The sequence below is a fragment of the Takifugu rubripes genome, chromosome 8 (assembly GCF_901000725.2).
Source record: "Takifugu rubripes chromosome 8, fTakRub1.2, whole genome shotgun sequence".
Lineage (NCBI taxonomy): Eukaryota > Metazoa > Chordata > Actinopteri > Tetraodontiformes > Tetraodontidae > Takifugu > Takifugu rubripes.
In genome coordinates this window covers 14,844,272-14,868,551 of record NC_042292.1, presented here as the reverse complement: position 1 = coordinate 14,868,551, position 24,280 = coordinate 14,844,272, and the positions used below count along the sequence as shown (strand labels likewise).

The 24,280-nt window shown below is 46.9% G+C and overlaps 4 protein-coding genes across 6 annotated transcripts in view; 3 read left to right on the top strand and 1 right to left on the bottom strand.

Moving 5' to 3' along the window:
• casq1b (calsequestrin 1b) overlaps positions 1-24,280 on the bottom strand; it is a 37,350-nt gene that overhangs the window by 756 nt on the left and 12,314 nt on the right. The window contains exons 2-10 of the mRNA XM_003977835.3: positions 3,118-3,211; positions 1,710-1,810; positions 1,517-1,628; positions 1,368-1,441; positions 1,120-1,250; positions 528-573; positions 398-452; positions 222-322; positions 72-146 (exon numbers count right to left, since the gene is read on the bottom strand). Of these exons, the coding sequence (XP_003977884.2) occupies positions 72-146; positions 222-322; positions 398-452; positions 528-573; positions 1,120-1,250; positions 1,368-1,441; positions 1,517-1,628; positions 1,710-1,810; positions 3,118-3,211 (789 nt within the window). The remainder of the gene's footprint in view (positions 1-71; positions 147-221; positions 323-397; positions 453-527; positions 574-1,119; positions 1,251-1,367; positions 1,442-1,516; positions 1,629-1,709; positions 1,811-3,117; positions 3,212-24,280) is intronic.
• Positions 4,380-10,591, top strand: LOC115250632 (FACT complex subunit SPT16-like). 2 transcript variants are annotated; one of them, XM_029839842.1, is made up of 24 exons: positions 4,380-4,532; positions 4,634-4,804; positions 4,997-5,149; positions 5,235-5,381; positions 5,472-5,623; positions 5,713-5,885; positions 5,978-6,068; positions 6,147-6,220; positions 6,313-6,425; positions 6,531-6,596; positions 6,755-6,853; positions 7,040-7,051; positions 7,320-7,435; positions 7,500-7,653; positions 7,729-7,856; positions 7,943-8,205; positions 8,279-8,397; positions 8,582-8,820; positions 8,904-8,979; positions 9,065-9,234; positions 9,307-9,436; positions 9,536-9,662; positions 9,734-9,811; positions 9,885-10,591. In XM_029839842.1, the coding sequence occupies exons 1-24, from the start codon at positions 4,395-4,397 to the stop codon at positions 9,980-9,982; spliced, it is 3,087 nt and encodes a 1,028-aa protein (XP_029695702.1). In that variant the 5' UTR covers positions 4,380-4,394; the 3' UTR covers positions 9,983-10,591. The 2 variants fall into 2 exon arrangements, with proteins under 2 accessions (XP_029695702.1, XP_029695703.1); XM_029839843.1 differs by lacking the exon at positions 7,040-7,051.
• LOC115250634 (uncharacterized) lies at positions 11,322-12,949 on the top strand. Its single transcript, XM_029839846.1, has 2 exons — positions 11,322-11,557; positions 11,848-12,949. The coding sequence occupies exon 2, from the start codon at positions 11,858-11,860 to the stop codon at positions 12,677-12,679; it is 822 nt and encodes a 273-aa protein (XP_029695706.1). The 5' UTR covers positions 11,322-11,557; positions 11,848-11,857; the 3' UTR covers positions 12,680-12,949.
• LOC115250633 (C-type mannose receptor 2-like) lies at positions 13,247-15,405 on the top strand. 2 transcript variants are annotated; one of them, XM_029839844.1, is made up of 7 exons: positions 13,247-13,420; positions 13,508-13,546; positions 13,632-13,973; positions 14,091-14,408; positions 14,811-14,855; positions 14,940-15,025; positions 15,100-15,405. In XM_029839844.1, exons 1-7 carry the CDS (start codon positions 13,297-13,299, stop codon positions 15,178-15,180), a joined length of 1,035 nt encoding a protein of 344 aa, XP_029695704.1. In that variant the 5' UTR covers positions 13,247-13,296; the 3' UTR covers positions 15,181-15,405. The 2 variants fall into 2 exon arrangements, with proteins under 2 accessions (XP_029695704.1, XP_029695705.1); XM_029839845.1 differs by having other exon boundaries at positions 14,945-15,025; positions 15,100-15,186.

Genomic DNA, 24,280 nt, shown 5'->3' with positions numbered 1-24,280 from the left:
CACAACCAAAAGTTCAAGCTCTGACAAACCAAAACCAATGAGAAGATTGACTTTAGGTGGCTGCAGCTCACATCCTCAACGTCCACCACACCGATCTGAGGAGAGGAAAGGTCGATGCGGAAGGTCTTCTCCCAGTACGGCACCAGCTACAAGAGATGGGGGGAAGGTAAAGACGGCTGGGTTTCTATGACCTCCTCATGATAAATATGGATGAAGGTTACCAGGGGAAACTCGTCAGGGTCGATCCAGATGATGCTGAGGTTGGGGTTGTTGGTGTTCTCCTGCGCCACCTCCTTCAGGATTTCCAGGAACTCATAACCGTCTGAGTGAGCGTACAGGAGAACGGGTCAGATAAATGAGCTGGCCATTACGCAAGATCAAATCCTGAGTCCCAAACCTGGGTCGTCCTCCTCGGCGAAGGCGACGATGTGCTCTCCGTCGATGTCGTCCTCCTGTGGAAACGCAAAGACGCTGAGAATGTCAGGGTTTGCCAATGTAAACAAATATTATCAGAGAGTTTCTCTTACCCAAATCTCATACATGCTGTGAGGGTGAAGCTTCCTCAGAGTGGGCCTGGAACGTTTAAAACAACAGAAGAAGAATCAGGATTGGTGCTGCCAACAACCCATCTGATGATTGGTTAAACACCAGTGTCTGGCTGTGGTTTTCATGGTTTTTTATTGTTCCATTTTGGGGTCTTTAAGCCATTTTTGGTGTTGACATGAGGGAGGAATTTCCAAGCCTGAGCAGGATTAAGAAGGCAGGCAGTAAATTCCACTGTTCACCTTATTACTGTGTTAATCTGACTACAGGAAATCCGATTTAGTAGGATTTCAGTCAGATTAACACAGTTTAATAAATCAAGGTTAACTTGGATTAGCTGTTTTTTACTTTTTTAAATCAGGCAGAGCTACTGAATCTCTTCCAGGAAGGAGAAGCTCTAAACTTCCCTTAATTCAAAGAATGAACACAGTACACCTCTTCTACATATCTAATCCAGTTTAAATTGTAATTTAGTTTTATTTTATCACTCGAATGTGTAAAAGAGAATTCTTTTGCCAAATCCAACGGTGAATTTGAACTTCTGTGGTCTGAATCTTGTTAAAACCATTAGCTGACCTGTCGTGCTGTTCGATATACTCGACGAGCTCAGACTCGATATAAGGTTTCCCCGGAATGGTGACGGGCTCCTCCATGAACGGCTCGTAAAAGTCGACCTCGTTCATCTTTAGCTTCAGTTTCTTCGCAATCTGAAATAACAGGATGAGAAAAGAAACATGGGAAAAAATAGGCTGACTTTTCCTACGCTCACTGTCGTCCAAAATCAATATTAGAATTTAACAAATTGCATTGACGTTTTTTTAAACCTTTGGGTCAAACGTGGCAAAGAACTTAATGAAGGGGTGAAACTCCTCTGCGGCATCGTCGTACTCGATAAAGTCTGAGTAATAAAGGAGAAAAATCATTAAAGAAAACAAACAGAACAAATGAGCCTGAAGTGGAGCCTTGAACCTACGGGGAGATTTCTCGCTCTTGAAATAGCCCACCAGCTTGATGACATCATCCATGTTGTGGAAGCCCTTCAGCTCGCGCTCGTTGTCGATGATCTCCACGGGCTCTTCGATGACCTACGAACCGGGATCGAGACTCACGTGAGCACCACAACCTCACCGCTCACACATGCTGCTGACATCACACAGGCGTCTTACATCATAGAGGAACTCCACCAGGGTGTCGGCGGCCAGCTCGCCATCGTACTCGATGATCTCGTTATCGGCAAAGATGTAAATACTCTCCACCTCATCCAGACCTGATGAGAAAATGAGAGTTTGTTTATGATTTTGAGGGTTGTAACATATGCTTCATACAGGAAGCCAAAGAGGATGCATGTGTGAATAGGCTAAAGTTTAGCCTATTCACACATGCATCCTCGGGAACTCATTTTCGGGTTTAAACATTTTCTGCATTTACAAATGTCACTCACCTGGATTTAATATTAAAGAGCCAACATGCGAGAATATAGATAAAAGTCCAATCTGATTAAATCCTGATAGTCCACAGATAACAGTTTTCAGCACCGACAGTCGACGTCTTCAAACACTAGAGAGCAGAATTGTAACATGAACTTTTCCTCAGGCGGCTGAAAAAAATCTGATTTTCGGTCCTGGTTTCAGGCGAGTTCATCAGCAATCACTATGGTTAGAAATGGACTGTTTCAAAATGCGGTTTTTAGAACTGCAAGATTTGCCAACATGAGCTTTTCACGCATTGCTGCCAGTTAGTTTCTTCTTTGTTTGCTATCAACTGGGTTTTTTCTGGGGGAAGGGGGATCACAAGCAAAGTTGCAGTTCTGTTATAAACTAGAAATCAAACCACATTAATATACCGTATTTTGGCGACCGTAAGGCGCACTTAAACGTCTTAAATTTTCTCCAAAATGGACGGGGCGCTTTATAGTGCGGTGCGCCTTATGTGTGCACCGAGTTCCAAAATCTGTAAATGCTTTTCAGCTTTCGCAAAAGCCATTTCAGATTCATTTTGTTCATTTCGGACACAGAAGATGATGTATGTGAGTGCATTGCTAAATACACACTAGCATGCATGTTTTAAGATAGCGTACTGGTATGTTTTGCCCTATAATCCGGTGCGCCTTATGTTTGTGTTAAATACAGAAATAGCACACATAACTGAGACTGCACCTTTTAATATGGTGCACCTTATGGTCCTGAAAATACGGTACATGTATGTGTGTATATATCATATATGTTATAGCAATTTCTTGGCTGACCACAAAGTGGTGGGTGCAAATGTTGCAAGGTTCCTGTGACCTGTATTCTACAATGGCCATATAGTAGAGATTTTGTTAGACACCTGAGAATACCTGTAGGCAACCTTACGAAGTAAATCAGGTTGATTGAATTGAGGAATTAGCTTTGTGGATAAGGCTTCTCAGCTGCAACATACATTCAAATAATGCTGAATTAAACTTAATTGTCTTGCACATCAAATGTTCGAATAGTGGGAAAAAAAATAGAAAGCACATAACTTTCAGGGGAACTCGGCAGGAGTTTTCAGGGCCATGTATCTACCAGACAAGCCTCTACCAAAAACACTTACCCAGTTTCTTGGCAACCGCAGAGTCTTTCTTCTCATCCACAAGCCCAAAGCCGATGTCTTCATCATCCAGATCTTCCAGGACCTGGGCTGCAAGCTGCGAAAAGTAGGGAGAGAGAAAATTGAAGAGAGACAACGTGATATTCGATAAACCAGGGCCGATTCTTCCTGGACGCCCGACCTCAAGGCCTTTCCTACACACGTACTTCCCATTTGTTTAACCAAACCACTGAGGTGTGTCATATTTCAGAGCCTCAAAACTGTGGATCGCTGCCTTGCACTTTCTAAATTGGAGAGAAACTGAAGCCAACAATTGACAGTCCTTGTAGCTGCAGCAAGACCGGCGTGGACAGCGAGGCTCCGCGAAGAACAAGAGCGGCAGAACATGAGCCAAAATATACTGAGGCCTTCAACAGGTGGGACAGAGAGGAGTTCACAGTTTGTAAAGTGGAAGTGGTTTGGACACACTTTGGTTTACAAGGCACACTTGTAAACCGTTGCTGTCTAAAATACTAATACCCCTCGCCATTTTCACTGTGTTGTGCTCAACATTTGCGACAGGATTAAAGTCAATTTAATTTATGAAAGTGACTTGCAAAGCAGCATTGTGAGTTAAAAGTGCACAAATTGAAGCACATTCAATAATTATACATTCTGTCTTGAGTCGTGATCTTGTTAGTTGGTGAAGTCCAAACATGCCGAGCTGGTTGGAAATGTTGGCAGCTTTATTGACAGGATAAGAGCGTAACCACATAATGAGGAGCCGGCAGCTGACTGCTGTGAGGACTCAACTCATTGCTTTTCCAATCACTGCAATTAGGCCTACTGACAGAAGTAATTAAGGCCCACAAAGTAATCGTGGTGAACTAAAGAGTGACTCGGAGTCTAGGTGACAGGGCAACATGATGACTTTGGGGTCAACCAAATTTGATATCCGGGATTTGTGTTTAATTAATTTAGTTAGTAAAAATTGTCTGCAACTGTTCTTAAAACCATACGTATGGTAACAGATATATTTGTCTGATTGGCCCTCCCTATGTTTACATTTACACTTACGTAAAGTTTCATATGGCACAAAAAGTAGCACATTAAAAATACAGTATATGTAGGAAATATGAAAAATGTACAAAAAGAGAGGAACTTGTGGTTTTTTCCCGTTTTTTCCCGGCAACACTAATTCTGTTTTAGTGTTGCCGTTACGTTTGTAGATGGAGCCGTCCTCTGGACCCAGGTTTCATTCATTCATCTTGAGCTGCAACTCCCCCAAATGTGCCGTTTAAATGCTTCCAATTGTCTTATCTAAATTGCTTTTGTTTGCCTTGCAGAAGGGAGAAGATGAGTTCGGCAAAATCGACGCCATCGTAGTGTCTGTGGGAGTGGATGAGGAGATCGTGTACGCCAAATCGACAGCCATTCAGGTGCACAACCAGGCCGCCAAGTGTGGACTTTAACCTGCATTCCTGCATGAGTGTCAGCAGAAAGAAATGGTGAATTTCCCCTCATTATTACTGTTTTGCAGACGTGGCTGTTTGGCTACGAGTTGACGGACACCATCATGGTGTTCTGTGACACCAAAATATTCTTCCTCGCCAGCAAGAAGAAGGTGGATTTCCTCAAACAGGTGGCCATAACGAAAGGCAATGAGAATGCCAACAGCGTCCCACCCATCACACTGCTGACCAGAGAGAAGGTAATCTCATATAAATGCAGCCTGTTTCATGTCATTTAAGTGTGTGGTTTTTTTTTTAATTCAACTTCTGAGAACTACTCTTAAACAACGGACGTCCTTAACGTCTCTTTTCCTGGGATAATCATTAATTCTGCAGCTCAACAGGATGATGTGGAATTAAAACTGTGTGTTTGTGCTGTTGGTTTGTGTCAGAATGAAAGCAACAAAGCCAACTTTGACAAGATGATCGAGGCGATCAAGAACAGCAAAGACGGAAAAACTGTGGGAGTGTTCAGCAAGGACAAATTCCCGGGAGAGTACATGAAGAGCTGGAACGACGCCCTCAACTCTGAAGGCCTGGAGAAGGTACAACCCAATCCATCCCTCCACATCACATGACCAGTCGGTGTCTGCTGGTTTACCCTCTTTTCCCTTTGCCGCGTACGTGCAGGTGGACATCAGCGCCGTGGTCGCGTACACAATGGCGGTGAAGGAAGATGGCGAGCTGAGCATGATGAAGAAGGCGGCGGCCATCACCAGCGAAGTGTACTCCAAGTTCTTCAAGGAGCGAGTCATGGAGATCGTTGACGCCGATGAGGTGAGGAGGGGAAGCGGCTGTAAACCGACGAGGAGGGCGATGTGTCCAAATCATTCCCGTTTGTAATTTACCTTCATTTTCCTCAAACAGAAAGTTCGTCACAGCAAACTGGCGGAGTCTGTAGAGAAGGCCATCGAGGAGAAGAAGTATCTGGGCGGTGCGGATCCGTCCTCGGTGGAGATGTGCTACCCCCCCATCATCCAGAGCGGAGGCAACTACAGCCTCAAGTTCAGCGTGGTCAGGTAGCCCAACGCAGCGTCCGCAGGGCAGAGAAGGTGCTCGGCGTCCCAGGCAACGTCGACTTTGATCCTTTTAAAATTCTCTTCTCCAGTGATAAGAACCACATGCACTTCGGCGCCATCACCTGCGCCATGGGCATCCGTTACAAGTCGTACTGCTCTAACCTGGTGCGCACCCTCATGGTGGACCCCACCCAGGAGATGCAGGACAACTACAACTTTCTGCTGCAGGTGGAGGAGGAGCTGCTCAAACAGCTGAAACACGGTGAGTTCAGGGGCGCCGCAGCAGCGCGGGAAAAGTCAGACGCAGCTCGGTGACCCGTGTTGCCGGGTTGGAACTTTTACTTTCTTACGCAGGTGTGAAAATCTGTGACGCTTACAACACTGCTCTGGACTACGTGAAGAAGGAGAAGGCGGACCTCGTGGCCAAACTGACCAAGAACCTCGGGTAAACCACTTCAAACTCGGGCCTCCAGCTGCTCGGGTGTGCGCTCGTGCACTCACACGTCGTCTCTCCTCTCTTTAGCTTCGCGATGGGAATCGAGTTCAGGGAAGGATCTCTGGTTTTAAACGCTAAAAATCAGTACAGGCTGAAAAAAGGTGAGATTTCTGAGACTTATCTATGCTCCATGTCTGGAGTAAATGCAGATGTTGAACTGTGTGTGTGTGTGTGTGTGTGTGTGTGTGTTCAGGCATGGTGTTGAGCATCAGCTTAGGCTTCGCCGACCTCGTGAATAAAGATGGCAGGAAGGACGAGGACAAGAAGTATGCCCTGTTTATCGGCGACACGGTGATGATCAACGAGGTATCGCACACTTGTCAGTCGTCCAGCGACGACAACGCAAACGTTTCTAAACCGCCGAACGACGTCGAAAGGCTTCATGTCTGAAATGGGATGTTTATGTCGCAGGAAGAACCCGCTGCCATTCTCACACCAGTCAAGAAAAAGATCAAAAATGTGGGGATCTTTTTAAAGGTGGGTCCCTTCCACACAGCTGCTGCCCCCCTGTGGCCAAAACCTGTTAATGCAGCAGAAACACGTCCACGGTCGATGTTGTAGGAAAATGATCATTTCTGACTCCGTCACCCTGGACGTTGTGATAACTGAGTTTAAAAGCGTTTCCTGTCTGTCAGAACGACGACGAGGACGACGAAGAGGAGGATGGAGACGACGCCGAGGAGCTGCTGGGGAAGGGAGCTCGCAGCGCAGCCCTGCTGGCGGACAGAACCAGAGTGAGTGTGGACGTGCACAGATTCCAGGTTAAAACCTGTCGCTGTGTTTGGGTCAGGTTTTTACCGTTAGAAATATGGAAGTGAGTCTTGCGGAGTAGCTGAAGAGGACTGGTGCTCATTGTTAATGTGCCGCCTTCCGAGTGTTAATAACTAAGAGTGTGAATGTTTTTTTTGTACTCTTATCAGCTACTTGGGAAGGTAAGTATTGATTGTTTTTTTTTTGTTTTTAACACAACTGAACTGCTTCAGCTTAATTTCCTTTTTAAAAAAGGGAGAAAGTTAATTCATTTTACATTTGAATGAGTCTTTTTGTGCGTTTTAATTTCCTTCTATCATGTAAGTCCATGTCACACATCCGTATTCTGCATGTATGTTTTAGCTCGTCCCATACTTTCCTTTTCTGGCTTAAAACTCGCACTCCCTCGTTTCCGTGACGCCACTCAGTCGAGTCTGTTGTTAACCGCAGAACGAGATGACGGCGGAGGAGAAGAGGCGAGCCCACCAGAAGGAGCTGGCCAACCACCTGAACGAAGAAGCCAAGCGGCGTCTGACGGAGCAGAAGGGGGAGCAGCAGATCCAGAAGTGAGCGCGCGTTTGGTCGTCTCCGGGGCGACGGAACGTTGGCTTAAACCGCTTGTCTCCGCAGGGCCCGAAAATCAAACGTCTCCTACAAGAACGTCTCCCAGATGCCCAGAGAAAAAGACATCAGAGACATGAAGATCTTCATCGACAAAAAATACGAGACCGTCGTCATGCCCGTCTTCGGGATCGCCACACCATTCCACATCGCCACCATCAAGGTAACGGCACGGCAACGCGGACGCCGGCGCACTGCGCAACAGCCTTTCTGAACGTTCTCCTGGTTCCTCCGCTAGAACATCAGTATGTCCGTAGAAGGAGACTACACCTACCTGAGGATCAACTTCTACGTCCCCGGCAGCTATTTGGGTCGACAGGAAGGAAACATCTTCCCCAACCCAGACGCCACCTTTGTCAAGGAAATGTGAGTGTTCCGTCCAGGGAGCAGAAGTGAGCTTCTCTTCAGCCTCGGCAGCAGCTAATTTTGGAACGCTTTGGTTCTCTGACCAGCACGTATCGGGCGTCCAACCTGAAGACCCCCGGCGACACATCGGTCCCCTCGACCAACCTGCAGAACGCCTTCCGCATCATCAAAGAGGTGCAGAAGCGCTACAAGACCAGGGAGGCGGAGGAGAAGGAAAAGGAGGGCATCGTCAAGCAGGACTCGCTGGTCATCAACCTGAACCGCAGCAACCCCAAGCTCAAAGACCTTTACATCAGACCCAACATCGCGCAGAAGAGGATGCAGGGCTCCCTGGAGGCGCACACCAACGGTGGGAGGGAGGAAATCCGCCCGCTCCGGGACACATCGGCACTTCCACTAACGAGTAACCCTCCCTCCTCCAGGTTTCCGCTTCACGTCGGTCCGCGGCGACAAAGTGGACATTCTTTACAACAACATCAAGCACGCCATCTTCCAGCCGTGTGACGGGGAGATGATCATCGTCCTGCACTTCCACCTCAAGGTAGGTTCATACCTGAGTCTGGATATCTATATAATGATATGTACGCCTGGATGCACGGCCGTAAGTCGTGGGTCGGAAGTAAACGTTGGGTTCTGAAGCCGACAGCGGATGGGACCAGCCCCACCCCTGGAAACGGGACACGTGGCAGCAGAGAGGCGTAAACTCTTCTTCCTTCTCGCCACAGAACGCCATCATGTTCGGGAAGAGACGCCACACAGACGTGCAGTTCTACACCGAGGTGGGCGAGATCACCACCGACCTGGGCAAACACCAGCACATGCACGACCGGGACGACCTGTACGCCGAGCAGATGGAGCGCGAGATGAGGCACAAGCTCAAGTCGGCCTTCAAGAACTTCATCGAGAAGGTGGAGACGCTGACTAAAGAGGAGCTGGAGTTCGAGGTGCCCTTCAGAGACCTGGGGTGAGCAGCTGGCCCGAAAACATGCCGGTCCAGAGAGAAGCCTGAACCGGGCTAGAAGCTGACTGTCTTGGCTTTGTGTGTAGGTTCCAGGGCGCCCCCTACAGGAGCACCTGCCTGCTACAACCCACGTCCAGTTCCCTCGTCAACGTCACCGAGTGGGTGAGTGACCCCAAAGGTCAGAATCGGGTCCGCCGCGCGTGGTTGGCGGCGTAAACGTCATTTGTCCTCGTCTGTCTCCGTCCAGCCGCCGTTTGTCGTCACTCTAGACGAGGTGGAGTTGGTCCACTTTGAGCGCGTGCAGTTCCACCTGAAGAACTTCGACGTGGTCATTGTTTACAAGGATTACAGCAAGAAGGTGACGATGATCAACGCCGTCCCTGTCAACTCGCTGGACCCCATCAAGGAGTGGCTGAAGTAAGCGATCGGCCCGGTGAGCGTAAGGTGCGTCTGGAATAAGACTGATGCTTTTATATGTTCTGTCCTCAGCTCCTGCGACATCAAGTACACAGAAGGAGTCCAGTCCCTCAACTGGACCAAGATCATGAAGACCATTGTCGACGATCCCGAGGGCTTCTTCGAGCAGGGAGGTTGGTCGTTCTTGGACCCGGAGGGCGAGGTGCGGTCATCCTCCCGTCTCGGTTCTGTTCAGAGTGTTTGTGTTGTTAGGCAGTCAGGGTTTTTTTTTTTTTTTTTTTTTTTTTAATCTCAATCTCAGGGAAGTGCGGCAGGGTCGGATTCAGAGTCGGAGATGGAAGACGAGACGTTCAACCCGTCTGCAGATGAGGAGGAGGAGGAGGAGGAAGACAGCGACGAGGACTACGACTCGGAAACGGAAGATTCTGGTAAGATTTCAGAGGTTTCTGTGTGAGGGAATGTTCGCCTTGCGCTGAGCGGCTCCCTGTGCGATGTGCAGCAGATTACAGCGCATCGATTGGCAGCGAGGAGGAGAGCGGGAAAGACTGGGACGAACTGGAGGAAGAAGCCAGGAAAGGTGAGCGCCCGGCTTCCAAACACTCTCGCTTCAGTCAACTGGCCTTGTAATATCCGCCTCTGTCGCCCTCTAGCGGACAGAGAGAGCCACTACGAGGACGAAGAGACCACCTCCAAGAAGAGGAAGGTTCGATCATCAGCACCACCCAGCAAGAAGAAGCGACGGTCCTAAACGTGTCACACACTGCCAAACCTGAACGCCCACCCTCGACCCCACCGGCCCCCTGACTCATACTTCACACACATAATGTGTACATAGAAGTAGAACCCCTTATTTTGGTGTTGGTCAGTGAAGTGTCATGACGAACCAGCAGGACAGTCACTTCATTAGATCCCTCCTCTTCATTCCTTCCTCGCTCCTCCTCTTCTGTTCTCCTTTCTTCTACGGGGTTTTGCGCGTGCGTGTGTGCACGTGTGTTGAAACGGGTTTTTATTGCCAGCACCATTCACTTTCTGTTCAAAAAGAAATTTCGTATCTAGTGGATAATTAGACGCTCTTTCTTCCAAGTGAACCTTTGGATCTCCCGGAACTTGACACCTCCTTTCAGTTTCGTTTCATCGTTTGTAAAATTATGCCGAGATGAAGCCTTTTTCTCAGGGGGGGAGGGGCCGACACGTTCTCCTTTTTTAAACGGGGTTTGTAAACGTGCACACGCGCACGCACGCACGCACGCACGCTCGGCCTGGCACTTGTCACCCTTCGTTTTGTTCATTCTGAGTAGTTGTTGTACTGTTAATTCTGAGAAATCCTGTTTTTGTAATAAAATTCAAAGGAACTGTAGTTGGTTTTCTGTCTGGTTTTGCCTCCGTTTCACAAAAACGGCGGCGTTTCTAGAGACTTGTGAAGAAATACGCACAGTTAATGACAATTTTAGCTGGTCGGTTTTCAAATTAGCCTTCAAGAGATGAATATTAACCCTTCTTAGATACCCTGAAGACTAAATCGCTTTGTAAAACTGCTGGGAAAATGACAAAAACCACTTCTAATGGGGGGAAAAACCCTTTTAGAATAGTGTGACCAGGAAAAGGACAGACATCTTAAAATTATGCCTGAAAAGGAACCGTCCTTAGTTTCTGCTGCTGTCTGAGCTGTAAATCATGTCAAGAATGAAATTCTTTGGCTTCTTCTCAGGAAATGTAACTAACATTCATTATCTGGAGGGGGAGGAGGGGCTCAGAGCAGCCGTGAGTGCAGGTGAGGTCGCCTTGGTGTGAAGGGAAAGGGTGGATCTTTTACTACACACACAGACACACAGACACACACACGGTCAGATGGAGCCACAGTTGTTCCCTGCGGCCTTTTTCCTGGTAATTCCAGGCAATTGTTGGTCAAACGAAGACTGGGAGAGCTTTGCTCTGCTCGTTTGTCGTCATGACCCACCTGTTGATTGCCTGCATTGGTGCCATCGTCTGATTACAACCAATTTCCCTCAGGAGCATTAAAGTCCAAGTCTGAATGCTATCTCACATCGTCAGTTTACGACCGCCTGTATAACGAAACGCTCTTTATATCGTGATAATCTTTCCCATCCTGGCAGCAAACCACACTTCCTGAAAGGGGCAAGATTAACGTGGCCTCGTTCTAAGTTGTGTCGCAGCTTTCAGGAGGAATCGTAAAACGTCTCTATTGCGAGCGGCGGAGGGCGGGACCTTTCCCAGAAACCTGTGCAGTCGTAAACGTGCGACACGGAGACAAAAGTGCTCCTTCGACCGCCGTCTTTTAGAAGAAGGACGTGAGCGAAACCAAGTAAGGATCCACCTTTCCTGCTTTATTTGATTCCTGGCTGCTTTTTTTTTTAACCGCACATCTCAAAGAGGAGTAAAGTGTTTCAATCAGAGGTCGGTTGGAGTAACTTGAGGCCCCCCCACAGGATGAGCTGTTGTGGCGTGACCCCTGAATGACCTGAAGGGGCACTTTCATCTCAAAGTGGCGCCACCAGCGAGGGTGGAGTCGTCCCTCTGGTGTGAAAGGGCCCCAGAAGTACAGGAGATCCCCTGATGTTTCTGGTTGATGATCTCTTCTCTGCCCTCCAACAGGGGCGCTGCGATGGAGAACATCACCGACCGCCACCTCAATGCAACCGTTGTGGGCGACGCCACCCGGACCGTGGCGCTCCTCCTGACCTACACACTTCTGGGGCTTCTCAGCTTCATCTGGGCGTTCGTGGCCAAGTTCGACAGACTCGGGTTTCTGGCCGAGAGCCTCGTCTTCTTCTTCTCGTGCAAGGTGGCCAAGCGCAGGGGAGTCCAGGTGGTCCACGAGTGCCTCTGGGCGCTGCTCCTCGCCGACCTCGTGAACATCGTCACCACGGTCGTTCTCGCAGCTCAGCTCAGCTATTTTTCCTGCAACTACATGTGTGTTCGAACCTTTGGGTTGTTGGTCCTGTCCAAAGGGTTCATGGAGGGTTTACACCTGTTGTGCGCGCTGGAGTGCGTCCTTTTCATGCACAACCCACATCTGGGAACCAAGCTCCAGTTGATCGCCATGTTTGTTGCCTTCTTCCTTGTAGTGTTTATCCCCTTTTATATGTTTTATAGCGCGGTCGCGCTGAGCGGAGAGTCCATTATAAACTCTGGGATGGCTGTGGTCATCATGCTAACGGCCTGCTACAGGGCTACCATCCCCGGGAAGACACCCGTGGTGCTGGTCGCGATGGTCACGTTTTTTTTCGTCTACCTCCCCAAATTTCTCATTCTGCGCCTGAAGGGTCCTTTCGGGAACTGGGACCGCTTGGAGGACAGTTTCATGATTTACGAGAGGTTTCTCTTTTTCATGAACTTCCAACTGGTCCTGGACGGGTTCCTGTGTTTCTGCGTTCTGAAGCTACCCGTCGAGGAGCATCAGCAAAGTGCAGACTCGGAAACATGAGCAAAAGCTTCCGGAACCGAGCCTCATTTGGTCTGATTCAGTTTGGACCTTGCCTTTTCTCTGTCATTCATTGCTTTGGTCTTTCTTTTGAAAGGGCGCCACCTGTTGGTCGCTCCGATCGTTAAAAAAAAGTCAAATCCAGATCTCACCTGTCTACAACGACCCAGTTTGAACAGTTTGTAAATGTGAACGTGAGAACATCCTGAAGAGTCTGTGTGGAGAATCGGCGCTCATGAAGCCGCCATATCAGTAATTACTTCATGTCATAAAGATAAGCTTCATTCTCTCAGTGACTTTTGATTCTTTATTTAAAATTGTGTGTTTGCTGCGGAATATGAATGGACGCGATGTGTTGATTTGACATTTGTCCTTATATTTCCAATTTTCAACTTTTCCCCGAGTTCCTCTGTGGTCATCTCCGGAGCTTCCAAACACAACAGTCAGTTTGCAGATTTGGTTTTGGTTTTTTTTTAAAAATTTACTTGTGTTTGCATTTGTTTTCTTTCGCCTCCACGTGTTGGGCTTCTGGACGCGCCACATGTAAAAGTCAGGTTTTATTTCTGCGTCTAACCCACAAGAGATGCAAGTGCGAGAGTCTCGAATCATTTAGCATCCAAATGCACCAGCAGGGTGCGTCCTCCGAGACGTTCTCCACATTTTGTTCAGCGCGAGAGCCTGAAGGAAGGAGGCAAGACCTCGAGTCTCAACAGACGATGGACGATGGAAAGATGCTCCTGTTGGGTTTGTACCTCCGTCTCATCGGCCGTGACCAAACAGAACTGTAAATAAAATCTCCTGACTAGTTGCACGTTTGTGTTTTATGTTCAGTCTGCCTGATGCTGATGGTTACCGTGGAGATCCGAGCAGGTAATAACGAGCTGGACGACAGAAGCTAGAAGCCAACAGTTAGACCTCATCCTTAGAGCTGTCAAATCTCATCTGTCATTTATAGAAACGAAATCGTTCTTGCTACTCGTTGAAACGATGAGCTGGGACGCCGCCCAGGAGCTCTGCTCACAGCGCGGAGGTGACTTGGCCTCCATATCTGACGAACTGCAGCACAGCATGATCTACAACATGACCAACGACATGAACGTCTCCTTCTGGATCGGCCTCCGCGACGACGTCAACAGCTGGAGATGGTCGCTGAATACCTCCAGTCACTTTGTCCTGCGGTGGGAGCAAAGCGAGCCGGACAACGCCAACTCCTCGGAGCGCTGCGCCTCCATCAGCGACATCGGCTCCTGGAGGGACCGCGACTGCTCCGTCCAGATGCCTTTCTTTTGTGACGATGGTATGATGTGTGCAACTGTTGCTGGTCCAGAGACACAGATATTGAGAAGGATGATGCTGATGGGGTAGACGCAATAAGCCCCACCTCACCTCAAGATGATCTTCTGTCTACATTTAGGTGTCCTGGTGAACCTGGAGAAAAGCTGGTCTGAGGCTCTGGCCCACTGCAGGACCCTGTACACGGATCTGTCCGCTGTGTTGCTCTCAACCACCAACCAGATCCTAGCAGACAAACTGAAGGACCGTCATCTCCAGGAGGCCTGGATCGGCCTTTACAGAGACTCCTGGAAGTGGGTTGACAGCACCACCTCTTCCTTCGGGCCCTGGGCCCCGAATGAACCCGATAACAAGAACAACGCGGAGGGCTGCGTGGCGATGTCTGGAGAGCACTGGTACGACAGGACGTGCAACCTCGAAATGAGCGTTCTCTGCCAGCGTACGTATTCGTAAAATAAAATGACTGCTGCTAACGTTTGATTTGTGACCCCCCCCAAGCCTGGTGCCTCAGCTCCCCTGGAAAGACAGGTACCCTCATAGGGGTATGAGGGTACCCTCATAGGGGTATGAGGGTACCCTCAAGGGTTCACCTGCAGACCCTGACGGGGGTTTGAACTGCAAATTCCTACACCAGAGTCAGCAGCATGAGTCTCTCAGCCACCCAGCTGCTACACAGCTGTTTTATGATATACAAAAATGTATGTGAACTCATCCTGAAGGTCGTAATATAATCCTACACCGGGGTTGGAACCCATGACCCTCTGTGCGCTAGGCGGCATCATTAACCACCAAACTATCCTGACAAATAATGTTAACGCGTACGTTTTGTTTGAAAAAGTAGAAAAGGGAAGCGAGCCACCCGAGCCTGCCGACCAGGAGCCACAAGGTACGACTGGTGTTCAGGTAATCTTGGTTTAATTAGTGAAGCGAGGCCAATGAGCGTTAACGTTGATTTGTCCTTGTTTTTTAGCGCAGAGTCAGATTTTTTTAAAGACAGAGCTGCGGACCGAGTGTGACCTGACACACCCAGACAGCAGAGCTCATCTTTCACAGCAGGTCTCGCCTTTTCATCCCCACTTTCACACCTTCCAGCGTCGTGAAATGTAACGTTTTCTTGTTTCTGCTTTTAGTACACGGCGGCCCTTCGGCAGAGGGGCTTCAGCGACGCCAACGTGACGATCCGGGATGTGAAGAAACAACCAAATGAATAAAGAACGTTGATTTTAGAGGCATCACTTGTCACTGCTTTGCCGGCAGGTTCCACATGTTGTCATGGAGGACCGGGTCATCGAGAAACTGTTGCAACACAAATAGCTTTGCTTAAGGTTTGTTAGTCTCAGGAACCATAAGTGTGTATGCTCACCATTGTTAGTCGATGTTCCACTGAACTGTCACGGTTGCGAGTTTATTCGATGTCAATAAATTGATGTTTAATTCCTGGATATTGTTGGAATTTTTTTTAGAAATAAACATCAAACACGACACGAAACTGCTCAAATCCCATAAGTTGAAGTGTCGTTTTGAGCAGAAACATTGAAGTAACAAAGATGCAGGGAAAAAAAGTGTTAGAATGCATTTTTAAGTTATTTCGGGCATATTTATCTGATCCAGGCTGAGTTGGGTCGGACTTACTTAATATGTTTCAAAATGTGGTGATCAATGTAAAGATGAAAAATCCGGATGAGAAACTGAAAATCAGCTTAATTTGTCCACAACTTCCTCTCTACGGTTACGGTTCTTGAAATGTTGGGGTCAATGTGAAATTTCAGTTTGACGCCTCCGAGTACGAACCTGCTGAGAACGTTTGAGAGACTTGCAGATGTAACAACCAAACTTTAACAGTTATGATTTAAATGATGAAGAAAATATGTGCAAAACAAGAAAAGCTAACAGAAAAAGATAATAACAGGGCAACGAGTGTTTCCCTGTTCATTATCAAAAATGGACAAATCAGACAGCTGAAAATGTGAATTGTTCTAATTAGACCCTCAGTGAAGGAAAATATGTGTTTCTGCTTGTATGCAAAGCTGCATTTTCAGTACAATAGCTCACAGTTCTGCTGGCAGCAGAGTCCGTCCTGGACAATCTCGACTTTAAAATGCTAAAACGTGTCAGTAGCGACAGCAAAGTCTTCAACATTTCATCGAAAATTGATGACAAACAGTGTAAATCACTGACAGATCAAAGACACGTGTGCAAAACCAATTTACCTGACAATGTACTGCATCAAATTATACTTGTGCACAATGTAAGTTTGTTCTCATTAAAACCAGTAAAAGAAAGCATTGAGTCATCAATTAAACAGGATTTAAAATAGATTTAGAGAATTTTAGGCACGACTGAACCAAAAAGGCTTCAGAACTCATGAAAAAAATGCTGCGCCAGGTTGTTGTCGCTTAAACTGTTCAACATCGGGGAGAAGAACTGGCAAAACTAAAGAGCGGCCTAGTTCGTCCCCAACTTCCTCTCTTTATCGGTGGCTGTGCGTGAATAAAGTGCACGTTAGATCGTGTCACAGAGTTCGATTCATTCAGCGATGTGCGGCCGGACGGACTCGACGCCACCTGCGCACACTGATGGATCCCCCCGGGAGCCTCACGCACACGCTAGCATGATATTTGCTAAGCTGGACTTTAATGGTGAGCTCTTCAGCTCCGAGGCAGTGAGACACTCCTGAAGAAGACCAAAACATTCCATTCTACTCCGTGCAGTTTGGATTGAGTCTGACAGAAAAGGTTGATATCTGCAAATGTTTCTGAAACAGAAACTCCGACATGCAAGAGTGCAAAAACTCAGCTGGAAAAGTGACAAAAACTGTCCCCATCAAAGACAGATGTGTCGCATCAAAGACCTGTCGGAGTCAAACATGTGGCGTTCCCACGAGTCAGCAGTTTCACACCTTTGGGTACGACCCTGCTGTTCCTGGGAACATTTGAGGGATCGGAATCAAAGCAGAAAAAAGGAAAACTCCAAACGGCAGGAGATCAAAATCAAACACGCAATGAAGGAACGCATCATATAACATGTTCACACTTGCAAAGCTCCAGTTAGGACTGAAAAGATAAATGGGAGGACAGGGTGACGGTGGTGAGGAGGCCTGGATGTGGGACTTCTCCCAGGACTGTTAGCAACGGAGCATCAAGAGAAGCTCCACGATTGTCCTTCATTCATCCCCCATCCAGAGATCTACCAGTCAATGTGCAAATAGGAGCTTAACTTTGACAAATAAAAAATGCAAATACGAAGAAAATGTGGTAAATTTAAGGTGCAAATGAAGAAAAGTTCCCAGATTTGAACCTCGGCTCTGGACTGGCTTTCGGTCAGAAAAATAAGGAAAAAAGAGCAACTCCAAACCTCCAAAACAGGAAACAACAAACAGGAAACCGTTTTAAACGTGTTAAAACTTTAGCAAGTTTGGTGTGACTTCCCCATCACTGGTGTTTAAAAGGCTGCTGGTGTCCTCAGCAGAACTGGACTCTTCAGACTTCCAGCTGAGACGTAAGCTTCAAGTTCGTCCTCGCAGAGGAAGATGAAGGACGTCTTCAGCACCAACTCTGTTTAACGACGTTTTTCTTTTTCCACAGGCCAGAAAAATGAACTTTGCTCTCGTCACCATCGTCACCATCTTCCTCCTCGTGCACGAGGGGAAAGGACAGTTTTCCAGGGCCGAGCGCGACGACGTGAAGGTTCCCTGTCAGGACAAAAGCAGTCAACACAATTACGATGAGTTTGTCCGCAGACACATTCTAAAGGAAATCTTTGACAGGACGGATAAGCAACAATGGAGCAGGTACCAGTGAAAGGCAGCAACTTCTTGGCCTACAGAGTTTGTATTTGTTGATTTGCTAAAGTGTAAAGATTTCTCATGAGTGACGATTTTGTGGAGTAACGATAAGACTTGACGTCTCATCGCAGCCGTCTGAGCCACCATGTGGCAGAACTGTCCCTCACGTTTCTGGAATAAACTATGTGTGAAACGTTAGCATCAGATTAAGAATAAGACGTTGTGTCTGGTTCCAGATACCTGGAGGAGAAAAACCTGTGTGGGAGAACTCCCGTTCAGTCCTTCATCGACGCCGATGAGAATCAAGTCAGAGAAGTTTGTCGCACTTCTGGCAAACGCGTGGTGAACGGTGGGAACCTGTGCATCAGCACCTCAGATATGAAAGTGTATGACGTCGAGTCAAGAAAAACAAGCGGGAAATGCGATGTAACAAAAGTGACCGGGAGCAAGCACAACGTAGTTCTAGCCTGTAACAAAGTGAGCAACAGGTGTCTCCCTGTTCATTATGAAAAATGGAGAAATCAGGAACCTGAAAATGTGAATTGTTCCTAAATTACACCCCCAAAGAGTGAAAACGTCTTCTTGGGTGTTTACGCTCACATGCAACGCTGCATTTGAGACTGATGGCAACAACAGGGAGCTGTGGTGCTGCTAGCAGAGGTCGTGCTATGTTAGGGTCATCTTGTCTTGTTAGAATTGTGCTCTATTTGTGCTTATTTTGCTTTTGCTCACTGTCATAAATAAACTCATTTTCTGCATCCATTCAATGTGCAACTACAACTAAGTTTCATTTCTCTTCAAACATCATTGGGTCGACGTGGGTTTCAGTAGGAAAAGCAAGTAGAAACCTTTGAATCATCGGCAAACTGGAGAAAATGGGGGTGGGGGGGGTGTCAAGGTTAGCTTAGAAGTTAGCTTCTTTGCTCTCCTTTTTCTGAGTGTTTCACGTAGCCAGAAAAGAAACAGCAAACCTGGCTTTCCGGCTTTATGAGAACTCCACGGGAATCTTTTTGATGCCATGTATCCAAGAGAAGCGTGTAGCTTACCTGTGATATAGATGATTATCAGGTACACAAAGATCTGGATGTTGCCAACAAGCAGCCAAAAAGGGTGAAAGCTGAATGTACATATGGACACCACAAATTCATCACAGAGAGGGAGCAACAATTGTCTTTAGATGATTGGTGCAGCAAAGATGTGCTAAATGATGCGACTTGTACATCTTTTTTAGTGCGTTCAAGCACAAATTGTATATTGGTACTGGTGGAGAGAAAACAGGAGGAAGTGAAGTGGGTATCCACTGAGATAGGCGAATCTCTAATATCAAGTTTTTGGGCCAAAACGGCCCGACGCATTGGTTCTTGTTATGGATATAATCTAAGAGCACGGAGGGATTGTGATCTGGCTGTGATGTTGAGCCGCAGCATTGACAGGTTCTCCTTTCTTAATGGTGCTAGAATTGCACCATTGGCTCACCTACTTGCCTAAATATGTGATCGCGGCTTTAGCTGACGCACATTTTTCAAGGGTCGTGGTCAGCGAAGCTTCCTGCAGACACTACAACACAGTGGGCATGCAGTCTGCAAAATAAGTGACCTCATCATCCAACTGTACCTCACCGTTCGCTACTTTAACAAGAACCAACGACCCTGCCAACGACCCTGCCCACGACCCTGCCCACGACCCTGCCAACGACCCTGCCAACGACCCTGCCCACGACCCTGCCAACGACCCTGCCCACGACCCTGCCAACGACCCTGCCAACGACCCTGCCCACGACCCTGCCAACGACCCTGCCCACGACCCTGCCAACGACCCTGCCCACGACCCTGCCAACGACCCTGCCAACGACCCTGCCAACGACCCTGCCCACGACCCTGCCAACGACCCTGCCAACGACCCTGCCAACGACCCTGCCCACGACCCTGCCAACGACCCTGCCCACGACCCTGCCAACGACCCTGCCAACGACCCTGCCCACGACCCTGCCCACGACCCTGCCCACGACCCTGCCAACGACCCTGCCAACGACCCTGCCAACGACCCTGCCCATGACCCTGCCCATGAAAAGTAGTACAGAATTTCTCCAATTCCCTGACTCTCACTCTAGTTCTAAGAAATCACATTGGGTTGTTTTAGGGCAGCGAGTTTCATCACATTAATGTCAGCGGACATCAGAAAGATGGGTTGATATCAACTCTTACAAGAAAAGAAGGCCTCACAGTTTAATGTTTTGTTTTATTTTAAAAAACAGATTTTTATTATTGACAGAGTGAAACTTCAAGAAGATGGTGACCAAGGAGCCAGTCTGATGTTAATAAGAAATAAATGAATATAGATAATTTGTTACTGGGATGTTTGAGACAAAACTTGTGGTGCATTTTTATGAAATATGATTTTAAAGATGTGTATCAAACATTTCTTAAACCACACATCACTATAAACATTATTAGTGAGTATTACGAGTATCACTGCTCACTCTTGGTCTCTTTCAGTAAAGTAATCAATTTGTGTTTTGAAAGGATTCAAGACATCTGTGAGTCACCACTGGGTCAGATGTGTGACAAGAGTGATCATTTCGACGCCTTTGAGCGAGGCCAGCCGATACGTGAGAACATTTCAACTGGTGGTATTTGTGGTATTTATCTAGTTACGTCTGTAAGTTAGAGAAACAGCAACGACAGACCAGCGGCTCCATCTGCTTCCTCCCTCACTGACAGCATCTAAGGTGACATCTGATGTGTCTTCTTGTATATGCTATGATTTGAGAACCAAAAATACCCATTCTACTATGAAAATGAAGACTTTTGTCTGGTCTTCACATGTTCAAAGAGCTGTTGTAGTGCTACAATCTGGTATTGAAGTGGACGGTTAGGGTTGAGCATTTAGTTGGGAGGTTAAAGTCCTCACAAAGATAGAAGATAGAAGGATGTGTGTGCTCATGTAGGTTTTGAGAATAGTATACAAGAACCTTCTCAGTTAGAATCTGTATCTTCATTGCTTTTTTAAGATGAATTTAACAGTCGGAGATCTTAAAAGATTTCTTTACTTTTACTTTACTGTTCATTATCAAAAATGGACAAATCAGAAAGCTGGAAAGGTGAAATGTTCTAATAACCCTCAGTGAAGGAAAATATGTGTTTCTGCTTGTATGCAAAGCTGCATTTTCAGTACAATAGCTCACAGTTCTGCTGGCAGCAGAGTCCGTCCTGGACAATCTGGACATTAAAATGCTAAAATGTGTCAGTAGCGACAGCAAAGTCTTCAACATTTCATCGAAAATTGATGACAAAGAGTGTAAATCACTGACAGAACAAAGACATGTGTGCAAAACCAATTTACCTGACAATGTACTGCATCAAATTATACTTGTGCACAATGTAAGTTTGTTCTCATTAAAACCAGTAAAAGAAAGCATTGAGTCATCAATAAAACAGGATTTAAAATAGATTTAGAGAATTTTAGGCACGACTGAACCAAAAAGGCTTCAGAACTCATGAAAAAAATGCTGCGCCAGGTTTTTGTCCCTTAAACTGTTCAACATCGGGGAGATGAACTGGCAAAACTAAAGAGCGGCCAAGTTCGTCCCCAACTTCCTCTCTTTATCGGTGGCTGTGCGTGAATAAAGTGCACGTTAGATCGTGTCACAGAGTTCGATTCATTGAGCGATGTGCGGCCGGACGGACTCGACGCCACCTGCGCACACTGATGGATCCCCCCAGGAGCCTCACGCACATGCTAGCATGATATTTGCTAAGCTGGACTTTAATGGTGAGCTCTTCAGCTCCGAGGCAGTGAGACACTCCTGAAGAAGACCAAAACATTCCATTCTACTCCGTGCAGTTTGGATTGAGTCTGACAGAAAAGGTTGATATCTGCAAATGTTTCTGAAACAGAAACTCCGACATACAAGAGTGCAAAAACTCAGCTGGAAAAGTGACAAAAACTGTCCCCATCAAAGACAGACGTGTCGCATCAAAGACCTGTCGGAGTCAAACATGAGGCGTTCCCACGAGTCAGCAGTTTCACACCTTTGGGTACGACCCTGCTGTTCCTGGGAACATTTGAGGGATCGGAATCAAAGCAGAAAAAAGGAAAAATCAAAACGGCGGGAGATCAAAATCAAACACGCAATGAAGGAACGCATCATATAACATGTTCACACTTGCAAAGCTCCAGTTAGGACTGAAAAGATAAATGGGAGGACAGGGTGACGGTGGTGAGGAGGCCTGGATGTGGGACTTCTCCCAGGACTGTTAGCAACGGAGCATCAAGAGAAGCTGCACGATTGTCCTTCATTCATCCCCCATCCAGAGATCTACCAGTCAATGTGCAAATAGGAGCTTAACTTTGACAAATAAAAAATGCAAATACGAAGAAAATGTGGTAAATTTAAGGTGCAAATGAAGAAAAGTTCCCAGATTTGAACCTCGGCTCTGGACTGGCTTTCGGTCAGAAAAATAAGGAAAAAAGAGCAACTCCAAACCTCCAAAACAGGAAACAACAAACAGGAAACCGTTTTAAACGTGTTAAAACTTTAGCAAGTTTGGTGTGACTTCCCCATCACTGGTGTTTAAAAGGCTGCTGGTGTCCTCAGCAGAACTGGACTCTTCAGACTTCCAGCTGAGACGTAAGCTTCAAGTTCGTCCTCGCAGAGGAAGATGAAGGACGTCGTCAGCACCAACTCTGTTTAACGCCGTTTTTCTTTTTCCACAGGCCAGAAAAATGAACTTTGCTCTCGTCACCATCGTCACCATCTTCCTCCTCGTGCACGAGGGGAAAGGAAAGTTTTCCGGGGCCGAGCGCGACGACGTGAAGGTTCAGCCCTGTCAGGAGAAAAGCAAAATATCCAAATACGAACAGTTCGTCAACAGACACGTTCTAAACGAGAGCTTTGACAGGAAGGATAAGGAACAATGGAGCAGGTACCAGTGAAAAAGCAGCAGCTTGAACCCAGAATTTGTATTTTTACTAAATGTGTTAATGGGAGGGATGAACATGTAATAAAACCACACTCAACTTTGTGTGTCTGTTCCAGATACCTGCTGAACAAAAGTCTGTGTGGGAGAACCTTCGTCCAGTCGTTCATCGAGGCCAAGGATAGTGATGTCATTGAAGTTTGTCGCACTTCTGGCCAGCGCGTGGTGAACGGCGGGAACCTGTGCATCAGCAACTCAGATATGAAAGTGTATGATATAATATCACTCCAAATAAATCAGAACTGTTATATTATAATGTCGAGAGAGAGAAATGGCAAAGTAGTTCTAGGCTGTAACAAAGTAAAGGATCAGTGTTTCCCTGTTCATTATCAAAAATGGACAAATCAGAAAGCTGGAAAGGTGAAATGTTCTAATAACCCTCAGTGAAGGAAAATATGTGTTTCTGCTTGTATGCAAAGCTGCATTTTCAATACAATAGCTCACAGTTCTGCTGGCAGCAGAGTCCGTCCTGGACAATCTCGACTTTAAAATGCTAAAACGTGTCAGTAGCGACAGCAAAGTCTTCAACATTTCATCGAAAATTGATGACAAAGAGTGTAAATCACTGACAGATCAAAGACACGTGTGTAAAACCAATTTACCTGACAATGTACTGCATCAAATTATACTTGTGCACAATGTAAGTTTGTTCTCATTAAAACCAGTAAAAGAAAGCATTGAGTCATCAATAAAACAGGATTTAAAATAGATTTAGAGAATTTTAGGCACGACTGAACCAAAAAGGCTTCAGAACTCGTGAAAAAAATGCTTCGCCGGGTTTTTGTCGCTTAAACTGTTCAACATCGGGGAGAAGAACTGGCAAAACTAAAGAGTGGCCAAGTTCGTCCCCAACTTCCTCTCTTTATCGGTGGCTGTGCGTGAATAAAGTGCACGTTAGATCGTGTCACAGAGTTCGATTCATTGAGCGATGTGCGGCCGGACGGACTCGACGCCACCTGCGCACACTGATGGATCCCCCCAGGAGCCTCACGCACACGCTAGCATGATATTTGCTAAGCTGGACTTTAATGGTGAGCTCTTCAGCTCCGAGGCAGTGAGACACTCCTGAAGAAGACCAAAACATTCCATTCTACTCCGTGCAGTTTGGATTGAGTCTGACAGAAAAGGTTGATATCTGCAAATGTTTCTGAAACAGAAACTCCGACATGCAAGAGTGCAAAAACTCAGCTGGAAAAGTGACAAAAACTGTCCCCATCAAAGACAGACGTGTCGCATCAAAGACCTGTCGGAGTCAAACATGAGGCGTTCCCACGAGTCAGCAGTTTCACACCTTTGGGTACGACCCTGCTGTTCCTGGGAACATTTGAGGGATCGGAATCAAAGCAGAAAAAAGGAAAAATCAAAACGGCGGGAGATCAAAATCAAACACGCAATGAAGGAACGCATCATATAACATGTTCACACTTGCAAAGCTCCAGTTAGGACTGAAAAGATAAATGGGAGGACAGGGTGACGGTGGTGAGGAGGCCTGGATGCGGGACTTCTCCCAGGACTGTTAGCAACGGAGCATCAAGAGAAGCTGCACGA